The sequence below is a fragment of the Sciurus carolinensis genome, chromosome 5, assembly GCF_902686445.1.
Source record: "Sciurus carolinensis chromosome 5, mSciCar1.2, whole genome shotgun sequence".
Classification (NCBI taxonomy): Eukaryota; Metazoa; Chordata; class Mammalia; order Rodentia; family Sciuridae; genus Sciurus; species Sciurus carolinensis.
In genome coordinates this window covers 175,881,812-175,900,782 of record NC_062217.1, presented here as the reverse complement: position 1 = coordinate 175,900,782, position 18,971 = coordinate 175,881,812, and the positions used below count along the sequence as shown (strand labels likewise).

The following is an 18,971-nucleotide window of genomic DNA, read 5'->3' as shown; positions in this document are numbered from 1 at the left end:
TGGGGCTAAGCACATGGCTGTTCTGTGCACAGACTACAAGTCCCAGCCTCCCTGCAACAGGTGTGGCCATTTTACTAAGTTACTGTCAAAGGGAAACCCATAAAAGGAGGGTCCGAGTCTTCCTTTCTGGAGGTTGGAATGGAATCCAATGGCTGGAGCCTGGCAGCTACCTCGTGATACGTGGTAGAACCACATGTCAGGTGTGAGAGTCACACCTAGAGGGAGCCTGGGTCCTCTGCCATCTCCTCCCTGAACAGGTCTCCTCAGGACTCTGCAATGTGAGGGAGCAACGTCCTGCTTTGCCATCGCCTCAGAATCTAACCCTACACAGGAAGCTGAGGGTTGGGGGGCCTGGGGAACTCTCAAATTTGTAGACAGGGCATCTGAGAGGATGCTTGGGGGACGTTGGTGGTGAGAGCCAGAGACTGACCCACTTCATCACTCCCCAGCCACGGCTCACAGCGCCGCTTCCTGAATAATCCATGGCTCCCACTGGCTGTTGAGGCCACCTCTGTTTCCTTCAAGCCTGCCACTGGGGTCCCTGCATGTGTCTCCTCCTGGGCTGGACCCAGCAGGGCCTGGGTTCTAACTCTGGCTTGGCAATATGCCCTCGTATCTATCTACTCATCGACCCTTTTGACTTCTTTCTGACTTCAGCTCTGAGCGACTTCCATTTCTCCAGGTGAGATTCATCTGTTGGAGTCCCAAAGAAATGCAGCCTCCGCGGGCGCTGGGCCGCCTCCCGGGCGCACTTGAAGACCGGATGATGTCAGGATCCCGCTCTGTGACTGGTCCTCCTCTCCTGTCACTTTGGTGGCCGGGGTGACCCAGTCCTTGGGATGATTCTAGCTCCGACTCTCCTCTGTCTTCGGTGCGGGGCGTCCTTCCTCTTTGCCATTCACCAGCGGGTCTGCTCGCCATGACAACTGCACGTTTTCCTAGCTCCACTGGGCCTGACCTCTGCCTCCGCCAGCGGCAAGAGACTGGGGTCTGCCTCTCCAAGGTGCTCAGCACTCCGCACGTCACTTGACCCTTGCAAAGCGGGTGACGACGGGGCCTGCCCCAGGTGGCCATGCCAGGGATGCGGGGGCACCGCCCGGCGCCCCCAGCAAGACGCCCGGGGCCCAGGAGGGAGGTCGGGAGCTTCTGCCCGCTGCTGGGAGGGCTCTCGGCCGCGTCCAGGGCCGGCTAAGGGCTTTTCTCAGAGTCAGAGCCCTGCAGACTTCCTGGCCGTGCAGGGCTCATCCCGCAGGCGAGCTGGTCTGGACAGTGGGCCTTCCGGTGCCTGCCTCTCCTGCAGGGGCTGCCGCACCTGGACACTCAGGATCTGGATGGAGGCTGAGGACACCGGGCCTGGCAGCAGGGAGAGCTGGCGGCTGGAGGGTGTGGGACAGCAGAAAGGACCCCGGACAGGAGGTGACAGCGCAGGGGAAGCAGCAGCAGGCCCGAAGGCCGGGGTCCAGTCCACACTGAGGAGAACCCCGGGACGCCTGGCTGAGAAGCCAGCCCGCCTCACCTCAAGGAGCAGGCTGAGCACAGCCTCGCTGAGGCCGGCGGCCCGAGGGCACAGGCGTGGGGCAGGGTCTCTGCCCACTTGTGTCCTCACCCCACAGCAGCAAGGCGCCACAGCCTCCAGAGCTTGGGACAGGCCCGATGGGACTTGCCAGAGGCAGAGGCAGGAGGCGGAGGCAGGAGGCTGGCAGGAGGCTGGCAGGGACGAGCATCTCCCAGACGGTCAGTGCTCCTCCCGCCCCTTGCAGCCCAGGCGTGAGCTCTGGGCCAGGTGGAGGGTGGTGATCTCCAGGCACAGCCGGGCGTTCAGCAGGGCTTTCTGTCCTCAGGGCCTTGGATCCCACTCGTGTGGCTTGGCCCGCACACCCCGCTGCTCCAGGGCTGGGCAGCCCCCTGGCTGGACAGCCAGTGCCAGGGGGCCACCTGGAGTCTCGTCCCCGCCTGCCACTCTGCACCCACCTTCTGCCCAGGGCCCAGGTGCCCACGCTGTTGGCCAGCTCTGGGGTCTGGCTCCCTCTGTGGGCTCTCCCTGCAGGCCCTGCCCTCGCCCTCCCGCGAGCTCTGGGTGCGAAGCGTGCCTGCTCGGGCCTCAGCCTGCTGGGGCGGCCCAAGACGGGGTGCTGTGGGCAAGTGGGCCTGAGGCACGCCCTCCAATCCAGGCAGGCGGGCACCTCCAGAGAGCAGGGATCCAGGGCTGCATTCCCAGCCTGCACCTCTCCAGGCAGGCGGGCACCTCCAGAGAGCAGGGATCCAGGGCTGCATTCCCAGCCTGCACCTCTCCAGGCAGGCGGGCACCTCCAGAGAGCAGGGATCCAGGGCTGCATTCCCAGCCTGCACCTCTCCAGGCAGGCGGGCACCTCCAGAGAGCAGGGATCCAGGGCTGCATTCCCAGCCTGCACCTCTCCAGGCAGGCGGGCACCTCCAGAGAGCAGGGATCCAGGGCTGCATTCCCAGCCTGCACCTCCATCCCTGCCAGAGGCGGAGGCCCCAGGACAGGGGCCCAGGGTGTGCGAGCTTCTCCTTCATGCCCCACCCACTGACCGGAGAGAGATCAGGGCTGTACAGGTGCGGGGAAAGGCCCCTCCTTCTCTCCCATTCCCAAACTCCCACCGGATTGTCTGAGAGGGTCCCTGGGAAGTCCCTGCTGCAGCCATGTTAGCACTCAAGTCAAGAGCCTCCTGGTTCAAGGCACTGAGCTCAGCTCTGCCTGGCACCAGCAGTGAGCGTCAGCCTCAGGTGAGGAGTCCAGGCTCAGGTGAGGAGTCCAGGCTCAGGTGAGGAGTCCAGGCTCAGGTGAGGAGTCCAGGCTTAGGTGAGGAGCCTAGGATCAGGTGAGGAGTCTGGGCTCAGGCGAGGAGTCCGGGCTCAGGCGAGGAGTCCGGGCTCAGGTGAGGAGTCCGGGCTCAGGCGAGGAGTCCGGGCTCAGGCGAGGAGTCCGGGCTCAGGTGAGGAGCCTAGGATCAGGTGAGGAGTCCAGGCTCAGGTGAGGACTCCAGGCTCAGGTGAGGAGTCCGGGCAATGAGGAGGTGGGTGGCATGTGGGCGGCAGAGCCTCCTCCAGCCTTTCGTCCCAGCAGCTTGGCTCTGCCCTGGCCTCCCGCTCCTGGGCAGCTGCCCAGGGTGTGGTGGAGTCCTGTGGGGGGTGGCACTGCAGGATCTGCCTCTTCTGGTCCTCCCTCCGAAGTGGAGGAGACCTCCCCCGAGACGCCTCCCCTCCTTAGAGGAGCCCCACGTCACCTCCTCAGGGGCTTCTGGGACCCCTGGCAGTGCTGACTCTGACCCCACTGTGCCTTTCCCCCGGGGACAGGGCCATGCAAAGGCTTCTCAGGCCTGTGCCCAGCCTGGGGCCCAGGCCTGGGCCACACTGTGCTGAGGCCCAGGGGAGCAGCACTGAGGGCAGCCTCACCTCCGGAGCCTCCCTTGCCACCCAGCCAGACCCTAGAAGTGTCCGTCTGCCTACTGCAGGTAAGGAGCCCAGGTCCTCCTGAGCAAGCGTCAGCCAGTTGGACCCAGCTGGACAGCACTGAGTGCCCATCAGGTCCCGTGGTGGATCTCGCCCCACGTGCTGGAGGCCCAGGCTGCCCCACGCTGCTCCTCCGACCTCGTCGCGGCAAGAACGTGAACGCTGGTGGGCACACGCAGGCCTGCAGTTCTGCCCAGCCTGGGGACGCCCTTCTCCTGTTTCACTGGCTATAGTGCCCACATGGCCACGCTGATGGCATACTCCAGCCTCCCAGGAGAGGCAAAGCCAGGCACCTGGCCTGGGCAGGAGGAGCTTTCTCCCTGGGGAGGGTGGATCAGCTCGCCTGAGTGCAGACAGCCATTCCTGATCTTCGGCAGGCAGAAGAGGCGGCTCTGGCAGCTGGAGGTGGGTGAGGGACTGAGAGCAGGAGGTTGAGGTCTGGGGACTGGGACTGGGGGCTGTGGCTAGAACTGGTGCTGGAGACGGGGGACTGAGTCGGGACTGGGCCTCGGGCTGGGGACTGGGCCTGAGCACTTGGGCTACTGAGGGAGGCTGTGGAGTAGGGCTGGGGTCTGGGGACTGGGGCTAGGCCTGCGGCTGGGGGCTGGCTTACACAGGCCACCTAGAACCAGGGACCCTGAGACATGGGGGCCAGCTGCGCTCAGTCAAGCCCTGCAGCTCCTGTGCCAGGTCAGAGGCACTGCACCAGGAGACCCTGACTCGCCTGCAGCCCTCCAGGCGTTGGACCCAGAACGGCCTCAGAGTGCCGGTGTGGACAAGGCCTCAGCCTGCAGGGGACGCCCCTCGGCTGGGGTGGGAGCAGATGCTGAGAGGTGATGAGCCAGTGTGGACAGCACTCCTGCGGAACCCACTGCCCGCTAGGTGGCCAGAGGGCCGGACACCCCCTGTGCAAGGCCAGGAGCAAGGGAGAGCCAGGCTTCCCACAAAGCCAGAGGTGCTGCTCTCCATGACCCACTGCTGCCCACAGAGACGTCTCTTGGCAGGGCCGGGGCTGGGTGAAAGCTGCTCTCTTAACACTTCTGTCAGATCTCAGACGCCCGAGAGGCCAGCTGGTCCCTTCAGCCTGCCTGGCTGTGGACAGCAGAGGGCCCTAAGCTGAGGCTAGATAAGCTGCCTCCTCCTCCCCATGACATCTGGGTGTGGGGGAGTCCCATGGACACAGCCTGCAAGGACCCTGCTGTCCTCTGGACTTCCACACCACTGTTCCTCAGCCACTGGTCAGGCCCTGTCCTGTCCTGACTCCATGTCCACAGGCACTCAGTGTCACCTGCTAGCTCTGTGGTCCCTTGAGGTCACTGTGGCAGGGCAGGGCCACTTCTGTAGAACTCAGCACCATGGGTGAGCAGAGATCCCTTGCTGGGGAGCAAGGTGGATCCAGGTCCCCTTGCAGGACCACACCACACTGCCAAACCTGGAGTCTCCTCCTCCGGGGGCTTCTCGGTGACCGCCAACACCCAAGTCAGAGAACAGGGAGAAGGAATTCCTGGCCTCTCTGCTCCGCCTCTCCAGCCCTGCTGGACCTTAAGGCCCAGAGAGCTGCCTGGAGACGGGCTGTGATGTGCCCAGCAGCCCACTGTCCAAGAACTGAAGAGCAGCTGTGGCCAAGGGGACTCAGGGCCTCCGGGCACTTCCCTCAGGAGGCCCAGCAAGTGTGGGTGATGGAGGGAGCTCAGCCCCAGGAGGGATGGGGAGGCCCTGAGTTGCTCTCACACCTTCTGCACCGTCACCTCCACCAGCACAAATGACTCTTGAAGAAACGAGAGGGGCTGGAGGGAGATCTGGGGCCACAGTGTGGTCTGCAGGGCCGGCGACGACTGGCTGGGTGCCTGGCCAGGTCCCACAAAGCCAGAGGGCCTGGGGGTCTCCAGAGGAGGCCTCAGAGAGTCCAGGGGTCCTCTCCCTCCTGGCAACTGGGCCTGTTGTTCAAGCTGCTTCCTGCAGGAAGTGGGGGCTGCCCTGGCGCCCCTGCCCACTCTGCCCTGCACCCTCTTCCTCGGCCTGCCACTGGGGCTTCTGCCGCCCTCAGGATCCCAGATTCCCAGAGCCCTATTCCAGTCTTCCTTAGCCTGGGGACCACCAGCCTCTGACCCCCATTCTCAGCTGTCTTCCTCTTGACCACTGCTGGCAAGTGTCCAGGTCCCTGCCAATGAAGCCTCCATATACCTCAAGGGCCACCGGACACCTCACAAGGGCTGGCAGCGACAGCCCCAGGCCCGGAGATGACCCCTTCCTCCCAGGAGTGGTGGGCCTACTTCTCCCTCCCTGGTAGCCCACCCACATCTGTGCCCCGCCCATTTTCACGGGCTCCCCTCCCCAACCTTCTGATCTCCAGAAACCTCTGAAGCCTGCCACCCTGGCCAGGTTCACTCATTCTACAGTACTTATTTAGCCCTGGGACAGGAGGTGCTTGTGGATGGCCCGAGCGGGTGGGTGGGCAGCCAGGCTGGTTCACGATTGACTCTTACCAGAGTCTGGGCCCGGGGAGCAGTCCACAGGTGGGAGACCAGGGTGAGGCCTCCACTACCCGTCCACCCCAGGCCACCAACCCCAGTTCAGTGCTCCAGCGCCTCCGACTGGGTTGTGGTCAACGCCCAGCCGGGGAGGGCACTCCATCTCAGCCCTTGTCGCAGCGCACGTCTGCCACTGGAGGGCGCTGGAGAGGGCGCCCGTTCCCAGGCATTTTGCTGGAGGGTTGGCTTCTCCCGCTGGCGGCTTTGTTCGGCAATCTCAGATGCATCTTGGTGGGCCTCTCAAAGGTCCCTGGGCTCCTTTGTTTCTGGGCTCTGGCCTCCAGCTCTGCGGACCCTCCAGCTCAGGGCTCCATAAATCCCACATCTTCCCCTTCATCCGGAGCCCGACAGGTGGTAGCCACAGAGGCGGCTCTGGGTTGTCTCGGTCCCTTTTCGTTCTTTTGGACCACCTTCCCCGGGAAGCAACTCACTTGCCATGTCACGCATGGACGACTGTGAACGCGCTCTCACCTGCGCGCAGGACAAAACCAGGGTGCTTCGAAGAGGTCTGCCTCAGAAACCCCAGTCCAGAGCAGGTCAGGCCAGGGCAGGGGCAGCTCAGCAGCTGCCTAGAGCTGCCTGGGTCACTGTTACGCGAATGAGTTCTCCGCAGACTCCTCGGCCTCCATGGCCTCCCTGTGCGGCAGCAGACAGCTTCCAAGCTCCTCTTGCGTGCATGTCCCTGAGACCCGCCTGTCTCCCCCTGCCCGTCTCCCCCTGCCCTGAGGCATTTTCCAAGAAATACCACGCCTGCCTGCCACGCACGGTCAGTCACTTGTCCTCCCTGCGGGCACTCTGAGGCTTCTGTTCACAAATGGTTTATTATCTGCCCACCAGCAAGAGGAGGGCACGCTGAGGCTGAACTTCGCAGGCGTTTACTTCTCTCACCCTGGGTGGCCTGGCACGTAGCAGGTACCCAACAAACACAGGTTGAAAGGGTAAAATAAGTGCTGAAAGGGCTCTGCCAAATGGTGCACGCTCGTCTCCAGCTGCCCACAGTCGTAGGACATTTTCTGCTAGACCAGGAGGTGGCATTGACGAACCTCTCCACTGCTGCGCGGAGGGCTTCAGCGGCGCTCTCATCTCAGGCGGGCGGCTCCTGGGATCCTTCTGCAGGCGGGGCGCTTCCTTGGATCCTGCCGAGAGGGCGGTGCCTGGGGATGCAGCAGGAGCGGATGCGACTCTGGGCAGCGACCAGACACCGCGCACAGGAAAGTTTAGCCCACTTGCAGCAACCTGCCCAGCAGGGGGGAGGGGACGCCGCGTCAAGCCTTCCAGCGGGGTGAGGAAGTGCCCCGGGCGTCCAAGGCTGAACAGGACACCTGCAGAACGCACGCCGCACTTCCGGCGCCCAGATTCAGACCATCCTCCTGATCCCGCACTCACCCCCTCATTCCGCACATTAGGCTGGGAGTCCCTGAAGAACCGCACACCTGTTACACACTGAGACCGCCGTCCCACTCGCGACCCCGCGCGCTCCGGCGGCAGCTCAGGAAGGAGTCTGGTTTACACAGACCCAGGGTTGCTGGGGCGCAGGGCAGCGACCGATCTGTTTTCTCTGTCTCAACAGTGTTAACGAGTCTCCCGACAGACTGAGAGCAGCCAGTGGAGCCTGGAGCTGCGCGCGGCATTCCTTTTGCCTCAGAGCCCAGGTTGCCCGGATCCTGCGGGAACACAAAGCGCACCTGCCCTTCCCCCTGGGCGCGCCTCTCCCTGCTCCTCTTCTGGAGACTCCGACTCCAGCAAGCCTGCTCTGCGGCCGCCGCTGCCTAGAGTCGGGTTGCACTGGGTGGAGCGGAGCTGGGTCTGGAGATGGGGACCAGCCCCTCCCACCCGTCCCTGCCCCGCCTTCTCCAGCCCTGCCCCCAAACCCAGAACTTCCCGCGGCCCCGCCGAGCCTTGGCCCGCCGCCTCAGTACTTGGGAGTCCAGGAGGGTCCAAACCTACCCAGGAGCGTTCCGTAGTGCTCGGACACTCGCTGCGCGCGCGATGTATACTTCCTCCCAGGACGTGGGGCACGAGCGAGGCCAGGAGCTGTCTGGGGCCAGGTGAACTGGGTGCCATCGACAGTGAGGAGATCCCAAGTGTCCTGCGTTCAGGTCCCTAGGCTTGACTCAACTCAGGTCGATCGTCGGCGGGGATGCGGTGCGCAATCGGATACTATGAGGGCTGACCCCGCCTAGAAAACCAGAAGAGCGAAACCCCCGCTCGCCGGGCCGCACCGCACAGGCGTGGGAGCCCATACTTGCGGGGTGCCTTGCGGTGCAGTATAGTGAGCGCATGCTCTAGTCAGAGCGACTTCAGAACCCCGGTCCACACCCCACGCCCCAGCCAAGAATGGTTTTTTAAACCTCGACCCTAACCTGTGGCACATGAAACGAAAATGAACCCTGGAGGGGAGCAGCGGGAGTGGACACTAGGTCCCCCGCACAGAGCCGCGGAGATCTCCTTCTTCCACGACACCAAAACCCTGGCAGCTGAAGCAAAACGGAAAAGTCGTTGTTAACAAACTGGTCCAGGCCCGGGAGAGCCGAACTCAGCAAGCAGCCTCCACTCAGAACCCTAGGCCCAAAATGGCCATCTTTTTCCACACATTTGGGTCATGGCTCCCAACGGGTGGCAGATAATTTAATAGTCTTCACGTATTAATAAGTTAATAAGCAGCATCACTCAAGCGGAGGAAAGTGACAGCGCGCAGCATCTGCTCAGAGCCCGCCCAGGGTGGGCTCAAGAATCAACTGCGGGCTCATTTAACCGCCGGCAATTCTCTGGGGTGAGGGTTCTCTGGACCCAGAGGGTCACATGGGTACCACATGCAGGTCTAAAGGCCATGCTGTAGGGTTGCGCACCCATGTTCAGACTTGAACGTGACACTGTACATGCCCTGGGCTTCAGAGCTCTGAGACAGTTGGGGTCCCTGTTCTCCTCGAGGGGACTGCGACTGAGAAGAGAACGGCTCCGTAGGACACTGTTGGTCCTGGGTCGCAGCCCCGGGCTGGGTAACCTCCTGGGTAACCTCTAACGGGAGGCCCTGACCTCCCCAACTGGAAACCTGGGGGCTGCCACCTCACCACGTGTCTGCAGGCACGGAACCTCCAGGCAGTATGCGCTAATAGAAGGCCGGAGTGTGGCCCCTGTCCCTCCGGTCCTGTCCTGACACTGCGCGGGCCGTTTGTTGGCGAGACCAGAAGCCGATCTGCACGAGCCTCTCCACCTTCCGCGGGCACGTCCCAGGACCACGTTCGCCATAAGCCTTCAGTCCCGAGGCGGAAGGACCGCGGGGTGGGGCTCGGACCACGGTCCCTGCCTGCGCCCGCTGACCCTCGTCATAGGGCCGCGGTGGCTCTTCCCCAAACTGGACGCACTGAGCGAGTGGAGTTGATCTTCAAATCTACATTCTTTCGGGCGATAAAATATGTTCTCGTATTTTTTCCTGATTTCCCATTAAAACCTTTGCCTAACTAAACTCCCATCCAACGGGATTTATTTCGTCCCTGGGGAGATAAATCAGGGGGCAAATTTACAGCCCGGGAGGCACCTGCCGAGCTAATGGGCCCTTCATGGAGTGCGTGGCCGGCGGGGGCGCGCGCAGACGGCGGGGCGCTGGCCAATGGCCGGGCCGCCGGTGCCCGCAGCCAATCAGCGCGCGCGCCGCGCCCGGGCCCCGCGGTTATCAGTGCGTCCGTCCCGCGCGGCGCCGCTCGGACCGGCCCGGGAGCCGCCGCTGTCGCCGCCTGAAACCCCGCCGTCTCTCCAGCTACCGCCCAGCCCGCCTCGGAGCCGCCCGCCCGCTCGGGCCGTCGGCGCCCGCCCGCGCCTCGCGCGCCCCGCTGCAGCCGGCGCCCGCCCTCCCGCGCCGCGCGCAAACTTCTCTGGGCCGGCGGGCGCGGGCGGCGGCGGCGGGGCCCGGATGGGCGCCCGGGCCAGCGGCGGCGGCGCCCATGGACGCTAACCGCCCGGGCGCGTTTGTGCTGAGCAGCGCGCCGCTGGCTGCGCTGCACAACATGGCCGAAATGAAGACGTCGCTGTTCCCGTACGCGCTGCAGGGCCCGGCTGGCTTCAAGGCGCCGGCACTGGGAGGCCTCGGCACGCAGTTGCCGCTCGGCACCCCGCACGGCATCAGCGACATTCTGGGGCGGCCGGTGGGCGCGGCGGGCGGCGGGCTCCTGGGCGGTCTGCCCCGCCTCAACGGGCTTGCCTCGTCGGCCGGCGTCTACTTTGGGCCGGCAGCTGCGGTGGCGCGGGGCTACCCCAAGCCGCTGGCCGAGCTGCCTGGGCGCCCGCCCATTTTCTGGCCTGGCGTGGTGCAGGGCTCGCCCTGGAGGGACCCGCGCCTGGCCGGCTCGGGTAAGTGGCCCGCGCAGGGTTCAGCGCCGGGCGGGCTGGGCGCGCGGGCCGCTCTCACCCGCCCTCCTTCGCAGCCCAGGCCGGCGGGGTGCTGGACAAGGACGGCAAGAAGAAGCACTCGAGGCCGACCTTCTCCGGCCAGCAGATCTTCGCGCTGGAGAAGACCTTCGAGCAGACTAAGTACCTGGCGGGCCCAGAGCGCGCGCGGCTCGCCTACTCCCTGGGCATGACCGAGAGCCAGGTGAAGGTGAGCGCGGCAGGCCCCGGTGGCCTCCCCGGGGCCCTGCTACGCGGAGGCAGGCCTGGGCACCCGCGTCCTGCGAAGGGCTGGCGAGCGGCTGCCCGTCCTCGGCCAACCCAGGAGGCGCCGCTGCACCGGTGCGCGGTGCTGGCCGCGGGCGGACAGCGGGGTCGGGCCGGGGCCGCCGGGGGCCAGCGGCAAAGACTCGGAACTTCGGAGGTTCCCCTGACGGTCCCCTCCCGCCCGCAGGTGTGGTTTCAGAACCGCAGGACCAAGTGGCGCAAGCGGCACGCGGCAGAGATGGCGTCGGCCAAGAAGAAGCAGGACTCAGACGCCGAGAAGCTGAAGGTGGGCGGCTCGGACGCGGAGGACGACGACGAGTACAACCGGCCCCTGGACCCCAACTCCGACGATGAGAAGATCACGCGGCTGCTCAAGAAGCACAAACCCTCGAACTTGGCGCTGGTCAGCCCGTGCGGCGGCGCGGGGGACGCCTTGTGAGGACGCGGCCGGGCCGAAGGACCAAGGAGCAGGGCGCCCGGCGCCCCAAACGCCCGCCGCCCGCGCCGCAGCTTGTATATATATTTTTACAGAATAAGTTATAAAGCGGCCCGGCTCCGACTCGGCGTGCGGGGCCCGGCGGCGTCCATTGGCGTGGGCGCGGGGTTCGGGCGATCACTTTGTATAATCAATAAATTATTTAACACGTCCGGGTTGGAGCCGCGGCTCCTGAGGCTGCACCGCGTGTTTCTTCCGTACCGAGCGCGGCGCCAGCGGGCGGGCAGCAAGGACCTGCGGGCCGCGGACTGTCGGTCCTCCCCGCGAGGCTCGGGGCCTGGCACAGGCGGGCACGGCGGCGCGCGAGAGCGCCCGGCGGCGGCAGCTCGCGGGAACGTGGAGACAGCAAGAACGGGCGGGCACTCGGCCGCGCACCCTCGGGTGGCTGGCAGGAAGGAAGGAGCCGCAGCAGAGGCCTCAGTGGAGCCGGACTGGACGGAGCGCCGTGCTCAGCAGGTACGGATCCCCGCGGGCGAAACCCGGCGCCCCACACCTCCGGCAGGACAAGGTCACGTTGGCTCAGGTGGATGAGGTTGGTTTGGGGCGTTCCCCCAAGGTGACTAAGCCGCGTGCCCACCCCCACCCCCACCGGACCCAGCATCCTGCGAGGTTACTCTTTTTGCAGCTGGGGTGGTGGGCTGGCCCTGTCACTCCAGCAGGGGTCCTGTTTTCAGACCAAGCTGGCTCTGCCTCCCAGCGCGAGTATTTTGAAATGTTTATTTTAAAGTCTTTTAGCCAAAACGCTAAACCTACCAAATTCGCCTCGCTTGAAATCCGGTTTGCAATTTCTGCCCTGTGGCCCTTGGCTACCAATTTTAATAGGGTTTTCATGGGCAGAAAGCACTATTTCATTCAAGCTAGGACTGCAAAGAGAAATCTGAAATAATTCTGTCCGCAGAAGGACAGCTCATAAATCTCCATGCCGAGCGACCCTGGGATGGCCTCCAAGCGCTTCACCCCAGCGCAGAGGGCCGGCTCTCAGAGGGTACAACTTGGAAGGGCCTGACAGCTCTTTCACAGCTCACAAGGAACAGTCCACGCCCAGGGCTCCTGGCCACAGCTGGACCCCATCAGCAAGGGCTTGTCCCAGTGGTCCTGCAGCCCATGCTGACCTTTCCTGGGCCCTTTCTTACCACAAAATATATCCACCAACTGTAAATGAGCTGCAGTTGTTACCAAAAACCCATCTGCTGGGAGCACCCTCTCCATGGCTGATGCGCTATAAATGCTCCTTCCTTGAGCTTAGGGGTTGAGTTTTGACTTCATGTAAGTGTAAATGATCACATTATACAGTTACAAAATGTCTTTTGGAAGGTGTTTTTGAAAATGTTGAAGAGAAACATGAAGGCATAGGTTTTGCCTTTTGCCACTTGACCACCAAGGTTAAATCAATTTTTTTGAGCCCCTGTCCCTGTCCTTAAAGGGAAGATACGGTCTTTAAGAAGAGGAGCAGTATGATTTGACTTATCTTAGTGCAAGGAAAGAGTGGAATTTCCGGTTTTAAATTTGAGGAAAGCAAAGTGTTTACATAACCCCCTTAAAATGTTGAGGGATATGTCTTTTTTAACTACCGTAAAAAGCCCCAAAGACCCTTTTTCTATTCCTACCTAATGATCCTGTGAAAATATGTGAGACTGACTTTCAAATGGGCTTGAGCTTAAACAACAGGGCACAAAGGCGGCCACTCGGGCCACTTTGCATTTCAGAGGTGATGGACAGGGAAGGAAGGAGGACAAAGCCAGGGAGAAGTTTTCACCATGATCAATTTTATTGCTTAGGAACCGAGCAGTCACTTCCAAAGGCCTTCTGAGTGACCCAGCGCTGACGCCCAGACAGACCCGCTGCGTGGTGGCGGCGATGGCGTGTTGGTGAGCAGCGACGGCAGCACTCCCAGACCCGCCGTAGTGTGGAGAGCTTGGGTCGGCGCAGACACCAGGTCACTCGGGTTGTAGTGTGGTGGTTCTGTGGCCACCCACGTTGCCCTCACGCCCCTGCCCAGTCCAGGAGCTGTAGTGTTCCGAAGTAGATCAATACGCCCACGCGGCGTCTCCCGCCGCAGTGGCCCGCGCGGTGCTCGGGGCTGGGGGCGCAGTGCCGCCGCAGGGTGGGCAGCAGGCGCAGCGGCTTCTCTCCCGTGCTTTGTACAGCCCATGTTAGAAGCGATCTCTGTGGGAGGCGGACAATGCTATTTCTAATTCTCCCACGAGATTATGGTTTTAATGTAGAATATTGGCACCATAAAACAGTAACAAAAGACAGACGAAACAGTTTACAAAAGTCTTAAAGGTACACACAGGGTGGCAATACACTTCACATTCAGTTCTTAACGTCACACAGAAAAGGCAGAGGAGTGACACACTGCTAGCACAGCGTGCAGGGGCGCTTCCTCCGGCACTGCTGGCCCGTCTGTCCACACGCCTGCGGCTCGCCGCCACCGTAGCCCTGCCTGCTGCTACCAGCGCATTCATACTGGAGAGTGTATGGAGCATAAGTTTTGATAAGATTTATAAATTATTCTGAAAAAGTATATATTTATATGTATTTATATATATAAAAATGGGAAGCAGCTGCAGTGTGATTCGGACACCATGTAACATGGCAGTAGAGTCGGCCACGGAGTGGCCTGGGACCTGGCAGGCACCCGGGGCCACCTCCTGGCAGAGGGCACGGACACCATGGGGTTTCTATGCTGGAGAAGCTCCTCCACGGACAATCATTAAAAATGGAAAATTCTGGAATCTAAAATACAGAACTTCTTTGCTATTAGAGTTTTGGCAACAGGACTGTGACTTATTTTTAAAAATCCAACGTTTCTACTTAATGTCACACGAACAGACACAACAGTGAGGTATGTGAGGCTTTCCCGGAGTGGTCCGGAGGCGGAAGCGAAGTGTGGGGCCGGCCATCTAGCGGTGCTGCTGGCGGGTTCTGCTGCTGCTGCAGGCGTAGTTCAGACGCTGCTACAGGGAGGTCTCGCGGAGGGCCCTCTCCTTGCGCTGGCACTCTTCCCTGAGGTGGAATCAGTGATTTGTTAAAGGAACAAACACACCAGGAAAAGCTGCAGAAAAAGAGAACTGAGGGAAGGAGGCATATTTACCACCACGTCACTGCACGACACAACACTTGTGCACACGTGCATGAGGTTTACCTGCCCCGGGCGCGATTCGGAAGGCCAGGAACACGGGCTGCAGTGGGAGAGGAGGGTGTCAGTGCGCACATGCGGCCACCTGCCACAGACCCTCGAGCCTCCGGGGCAGCTGGGGTTGCGTCCAGAGGAGGTGAGGCTCAGTCACGTGCTCTGAGCACAGGCTGAGAGCCAGCCTGGGCCTGCAGTCTGGGGACGGGTCACAGGGGCACCAGAAAGCCCCCTTCATGTTCATAAGGCAAAAGTCAGCAGGTAAAACTCAGCAGGAGCACTGGTTCACAGAACGGCCAAGTCAGCCTCTGACACGGTGGAAGTGCATCCAGTCTCTGCAATGGGCTGTGGCCACGGGTCAGGGGGCCAAACGTGGTGCCCCGAGTGTCCATGGGGGCTGCTGGGCTGCTCTGGGTTGGGGCAGTCACAGGTATATATGGTCTGCAGATCATGGGGCTGTCCCCAACTGCACTGGACTTGCAGGACACGCACTTGCTGCTACTCTGCCTGGTGGGCCGGGGCTAGGTGTGAGGCCAGAATATTCCAGATGCTGGAGAAGTGGCCTTTGAAAACCATCAGCTGCAGAACCACTGCTTCTGACAAGTGGAAAATGAGGTACCTTGTTGGCTGCAGCTAGTCTCCTCTGCCTTTCTTCCTACCTGGCTATCTATTTTAGCATTTTATTAAGATTAAATAAAAACCGGCCAACTCAACCTGCTCTGTGAAGCCAGACTAAGGAAACCAGAAATGCTGCCCACCCTCCGGCCCCCCAGCCTCCTGGTCCCCGGACCGCAGCACGGTGCACGTCACCTTGTGGTCTCCCATGCAGACGTTGGGCCCGATGTGGTCATAGGTGACAACCTTCTCCTCGCTCTCAGACTGGAAGCAAACAGAGAGGGGGTGGTGTGAGGGTGGCGCTGCGGTGCCCCATGGTCCCACCAGCAGGTGACAGGGCCTTCAGGGTGTCCTGGGGGGCAGAGAGGTGGGGCATTGCTCGCTCTGCCCCATCTCGGGGGCTCTGGTGGGTTGGAGCTGCACTGGGAGGGAGGGGCTGGCCTGCTGGAGCCTGAGGCTCCCACAGCACTGCAGCACCTTGGCCAGTCCCTGCCCTGTGAAGGACCCTGCTCCTGGGACCGTCAGGGCTCCCCCAGGTCTCCTGCTGCTGGCCCATGGGGGCATGGGGCCCAGTCACCAGGGCTGTCGGTGATGCTCCGAAGGTTCTCCGAGATCTCTGCCTTCCCACCTTGCCTAGGACACGTGTTTTTGACGCTGCTGTCCGCTCTGAATCCTGTTCACGGCACAGACTTGCCGACCTCTCTGGGCCACACAGAGCAACTTGTGCACACTCCTTCACCCAGTGCGCCTGGGAGGCTGGCAGGTGCCTATGCTGCGGTGTGGATGGCAGTGGGTTTGTTGCTGGTAATCAGTCAGCTCTGACGGGGCTGGAGTTTTACATCCACAAGTGAAGCATCCAAGACTATAAAGCTGAAACTGAATTATCTTTAATGCAGTAGGAAGCTTAAGGTCAGATTTACTTTCCAGCATGTCGTCTGCCAGAAGCATAAAAACACAACCTTCGGCACCACAGGCACCAGCACCGCCTCATCCTTCACGCGCCTGAGCCACCGCCACGCAGGTGGGGACACATTCATCAAACGCAGCATGGTGATTTGCAAAGGCAGCATAAAATTGTGGATTTTCAACTGCGTGATCTTTGGACAGATAAACAAATGACAGCGGTGCAGGCAGACGCGGCGCACCTCACTGGCGCATCTCGGACAGATGAACAAACGACAGCGGTGCAGGCTGACGCGGCACACCTCGCTGGTGCTCGTCTCCGAGGCTCCCAGCAGTGCGCCGCCTTCCGTGTTCCAGGGCTCGGGAAGCAGAACAGAACATGACGAGGAGGAGCCGGAGCGTGGCGTGATGGATGGCACCAGAGGCTGCTCATGGCACCGTCTGCCCACGGGCAGCCTCCAGGGGAGGGCCTCCTGGGCACCATGGCCTCAGTGGAGGCCAGGAGCAGAGCCCACGGTGACTTTATTTAAAGTGTGGAGTCCTGGGTCTGGAGACCCAGGGGAGATGTGGCCAACTGTCAGACAGGACAAATGCTGCCTTTCTGGTGCTGCCTATACCTCTGGCCCAGCTGCATAGGGTCCTGCCAGCCCTCGGCTACACCCAGGGCTCAGCACGGAAGGCAGCTCTCCTGGCCGTGGACATCTTCCTGGTGGGTGCCAGTGGTCACTCCCCAGCCAAGCCCCCTGAGCATTTCCTTCTAGCCAACAGTGAAATGCCCATCTTGAGTCACTGTGCAACCCTATTCTCTGTCCAGTGCTGGCAGTGTTGTCTCTGCAGGGCTGATGAGCCAATCCTGGCCAATGGGCCACAGCAGGACCCCCTGCTCCCCCTGGGCCTGGAGGCTGCTGGCCAGAACCCAGGTGGTCTCTCTTCGGCCCGGGTGAGGGCAAGTCACAGTGGTGCATGCTCTGACCACAGGCTAGAAGGCAGGGCTGCCTGCCACAGCTGCCCTGGGTCAGCCCTCTGTCCTGCCCAAGCTCCCAGCAGATCCAAGAGCTTCTGCTCAGAGTCCTTTGTCTCCAACTTGGGCTGTGGGAGGCAGGTCCCTCCCAGGGCCAGACACTGAGCACCTGCTGTGCCCCAGGGGTGGGGAGGAATAGCAACTCAGAGAGAAGGCCAGCAGGGCCTCAGGAGGAGGGCCAGTAGGGCCAGCAAGCCTGGGGGCATCTCAAGGGCACACAGAGTACCTGGGGGTGCTGTCTAGCACAGGGGCACAGACATGGCAGCTCGCAGCAACTCAGGTTAAGGTGGGCTGGTCAGCAGGGCTCCCATGCTGCTCTGGGCCCAGGCAGGGGCAGAGCCCACAGAGCCCAGACCACAACCTCCTGCCCCATGCCATGGCAGCCAGCACCCCGAGCAGCCTGCTGTCCTGGCCTGAGTCCTCAACTCCCACTGCCGCATCTTCCCCGAGGGGTGACAAGACTCACATGCTGGCCTTTTGAAAACACTCTGGTGTGAGCACGTGGGAAAACCCTGGAACCACATGCAGCCTGGACGTTCCCCGACATGTGCCCCATGGCCTCCCAGAATAGCACCCACTCGTCTCTGACCCCGAGCCCAGCGTGGACTGCTGACCACAACAGCCGACAGACATTCCTCCGAGCTCACTGCCTACGTGCTCACCCGCAGGCTGGAGCCCTGAACTCTAGGAGGCAGGAAGCTGGGACTTCTAGACCCCTGCCCATGGCCGTGTGCACAGTCTACTCAGCGGCCCTCACTGGGGCCTGAGCACTAGCCAGGAGGAGCCCGTGCTTTGGCTCAGCTCACCTCAGGGCAAGGCAGGGCTCCGCCTAGAGTGACCCCGGGCGAGCAGCTCATCCACCTGGCCCTGAAGCCCAGTCCTGCTCTGTGCCTCCCAGTGGCTGATCCAGGGAGCTCCACTTACTCTGAGCACCAGCTCCTTGGCTGACAGGGACATGAGGATGCGGTCACACCATGCTGGACACCGGGTGTTCATGTACTGCTCACCCTGCCTGGAGTCCTCGCTGTACGGGTAGCTGGGGAGACACGGAGGAAAAGGTCAGCAGCACCCCGGGGTCCATGCCACCTCAGCATTCCAAAGGGAAGCTGGCTACTCAGGGAAAGAATGCACACACAGAAGTTTCTAGAATATAATGCCAAACTCACAGCTTAAGTTTGCTTATCAAATAGTCTCTGCACAGGGTCTACTGATGGCTTTAAGGCAACCCAGGAGGGCATACGCTTCCTCCACCTGACCCAGTGGCTACAGTGCTCATCTGAGGGTCCAGGAGCTCAGAGGTGCCAGCCCCTTCGGGCCTGTTGACCCATGTGCTGAGCATACCCTGCATCATCCTGGGGGCAGGTATCTGTGCCTCAGGCACCTGCCTCATCCCCAGCACAGTTCCTTCTGGCCCAGCACAGCCCCGCTGTGTCTCCATGTGCCCAGAGGCTCCCCAGATGTGTGAGCTGCACTTCAGGGGAAGCCCCCTGCCCCTGTGTCCACCTCAGGCACAGCCAGCCCGCTGCCGTTCATCTCCCCAGCTGCCTACTTCGAGAGGCTGGCTGCGAAAACATCTCCGAGCTCCACTATGCCCCCCAGGCGTGGTGCGTCTGCTCGCACAGCCAGGGTCAAGACTCTAGAGCCTGTGTTACTGTGTTTTTTCCGAGGTGATTTTAAAAGGTCACATAGCAGTTGCAGAGGATGGCACGTGCTCCATGGGCTTCTTCCTGTTAACTTTACTGGAAGAGAAGAGGGATTGATTCTGCAGGCTGAGGATGCCCTGGGCACTGCCAGGTGTTGATTCTGTGGGCTCCTGGGATGGCTTGAATACCTGCGGGCCTGGCGCCTCACCACTGCCCTTGGCGAGGCCCCAGGACCTCACATCACCCCTGTGCCTCACTCATCCAACAGCGAGCCCCTCGGAGAACACACTTCCTGTTGGCTCCCCAGAGGGATTCAGCACATGCTCCCAGAAACTGTGGCTTGTGACCCTAGCCTCTCACAGGGAGTCAGATTTGGCTAAAAACAAAATCCACCTAACTCCGACTGTAACAACACTGTTTCTAAGAACACAGGACACTAGAGACCCCTGCGTGTTGTCCAGGGAGAACAAGCAGTTGACAGCCTGTCCCTGCCACAGCTTCA

At 61.8% G+C, this 18,971-nt stretch overlaps 2 protein-coding genes across 2 annotated transcripts in view; one reads left to right on the top strand and one right to left on the bottom strand.

Moving 5' to 3' along the window:
* The first annotated feature begins 9,718 nt into the window (after positions 1-9,718).
* Positions 9,719-11,573, top strand: Nkx6-2 (NK6 homeobox 2). Its single transcript, XM_047553975.1, has 3 exons — positions 9,719-10,352; positions 10,427-10,599; positions 10,843-11,573. The coding sequence occupies exons 1-3, from the start codon at positions 9,947-9,949 to the stop codon at positions 11,092-11,094; spliced, it is 831 nt and encodes a 276-aa protein (XP_047409931.1). The 5' UTR covers positions 9,719-9,946; the 3' UTR covers positions 11,095-11,573.
* A 2,446-nt stretch (positions 11,574-14,019) lies between these two features.
* The window catches only part of Inpp5a (inositol polyphosphate-5-phosphatase A), a 169,076-nt gene continuing 164,124 nt past the window's right edge, over positions 14,020-18,971 (bottom strand). Inside the window, 4 exon segments of the mRNA XM_047554037.1 lie at positions 14,020-14,160; positions 14,249-14,336; positions 15,098-15,166; positions 17,751-17,868. Of these exon segments, the coding sequence (XP_047409993.1) occupies positions 14,256-14,336; positions 15,098-15,166; positions 17,751-17,868 (268 nt within the window). The 3' untranslated portion in view covers positions 14,020-14,160; positions 14,249-14,255.

Coding starts and splice junctions, on each gene's coding strand:
- Nkx6-2 (XM_047553975.1), top strand. CDS start 9,947: ATGGACGCTAACCGCCCGGGCGCGTTTGTGCTGAGCAGCGCGCCGCTG. Junction 10,353..10,426: donor CCCGCGCCTGGCCGGCTCGG/GTAAGTGGCCCG, acceptor CCTCCTTCGCAG/CCCAGGCCGGCGGGGTGCTG. Junction 10,600..10,842: donor TGACCGAGAGCCAGGTGAAG/GTGAGCGCGGCA, acceptor TCCCGCCCGCAG/GTGTGGTTTCAGAACCGCAG.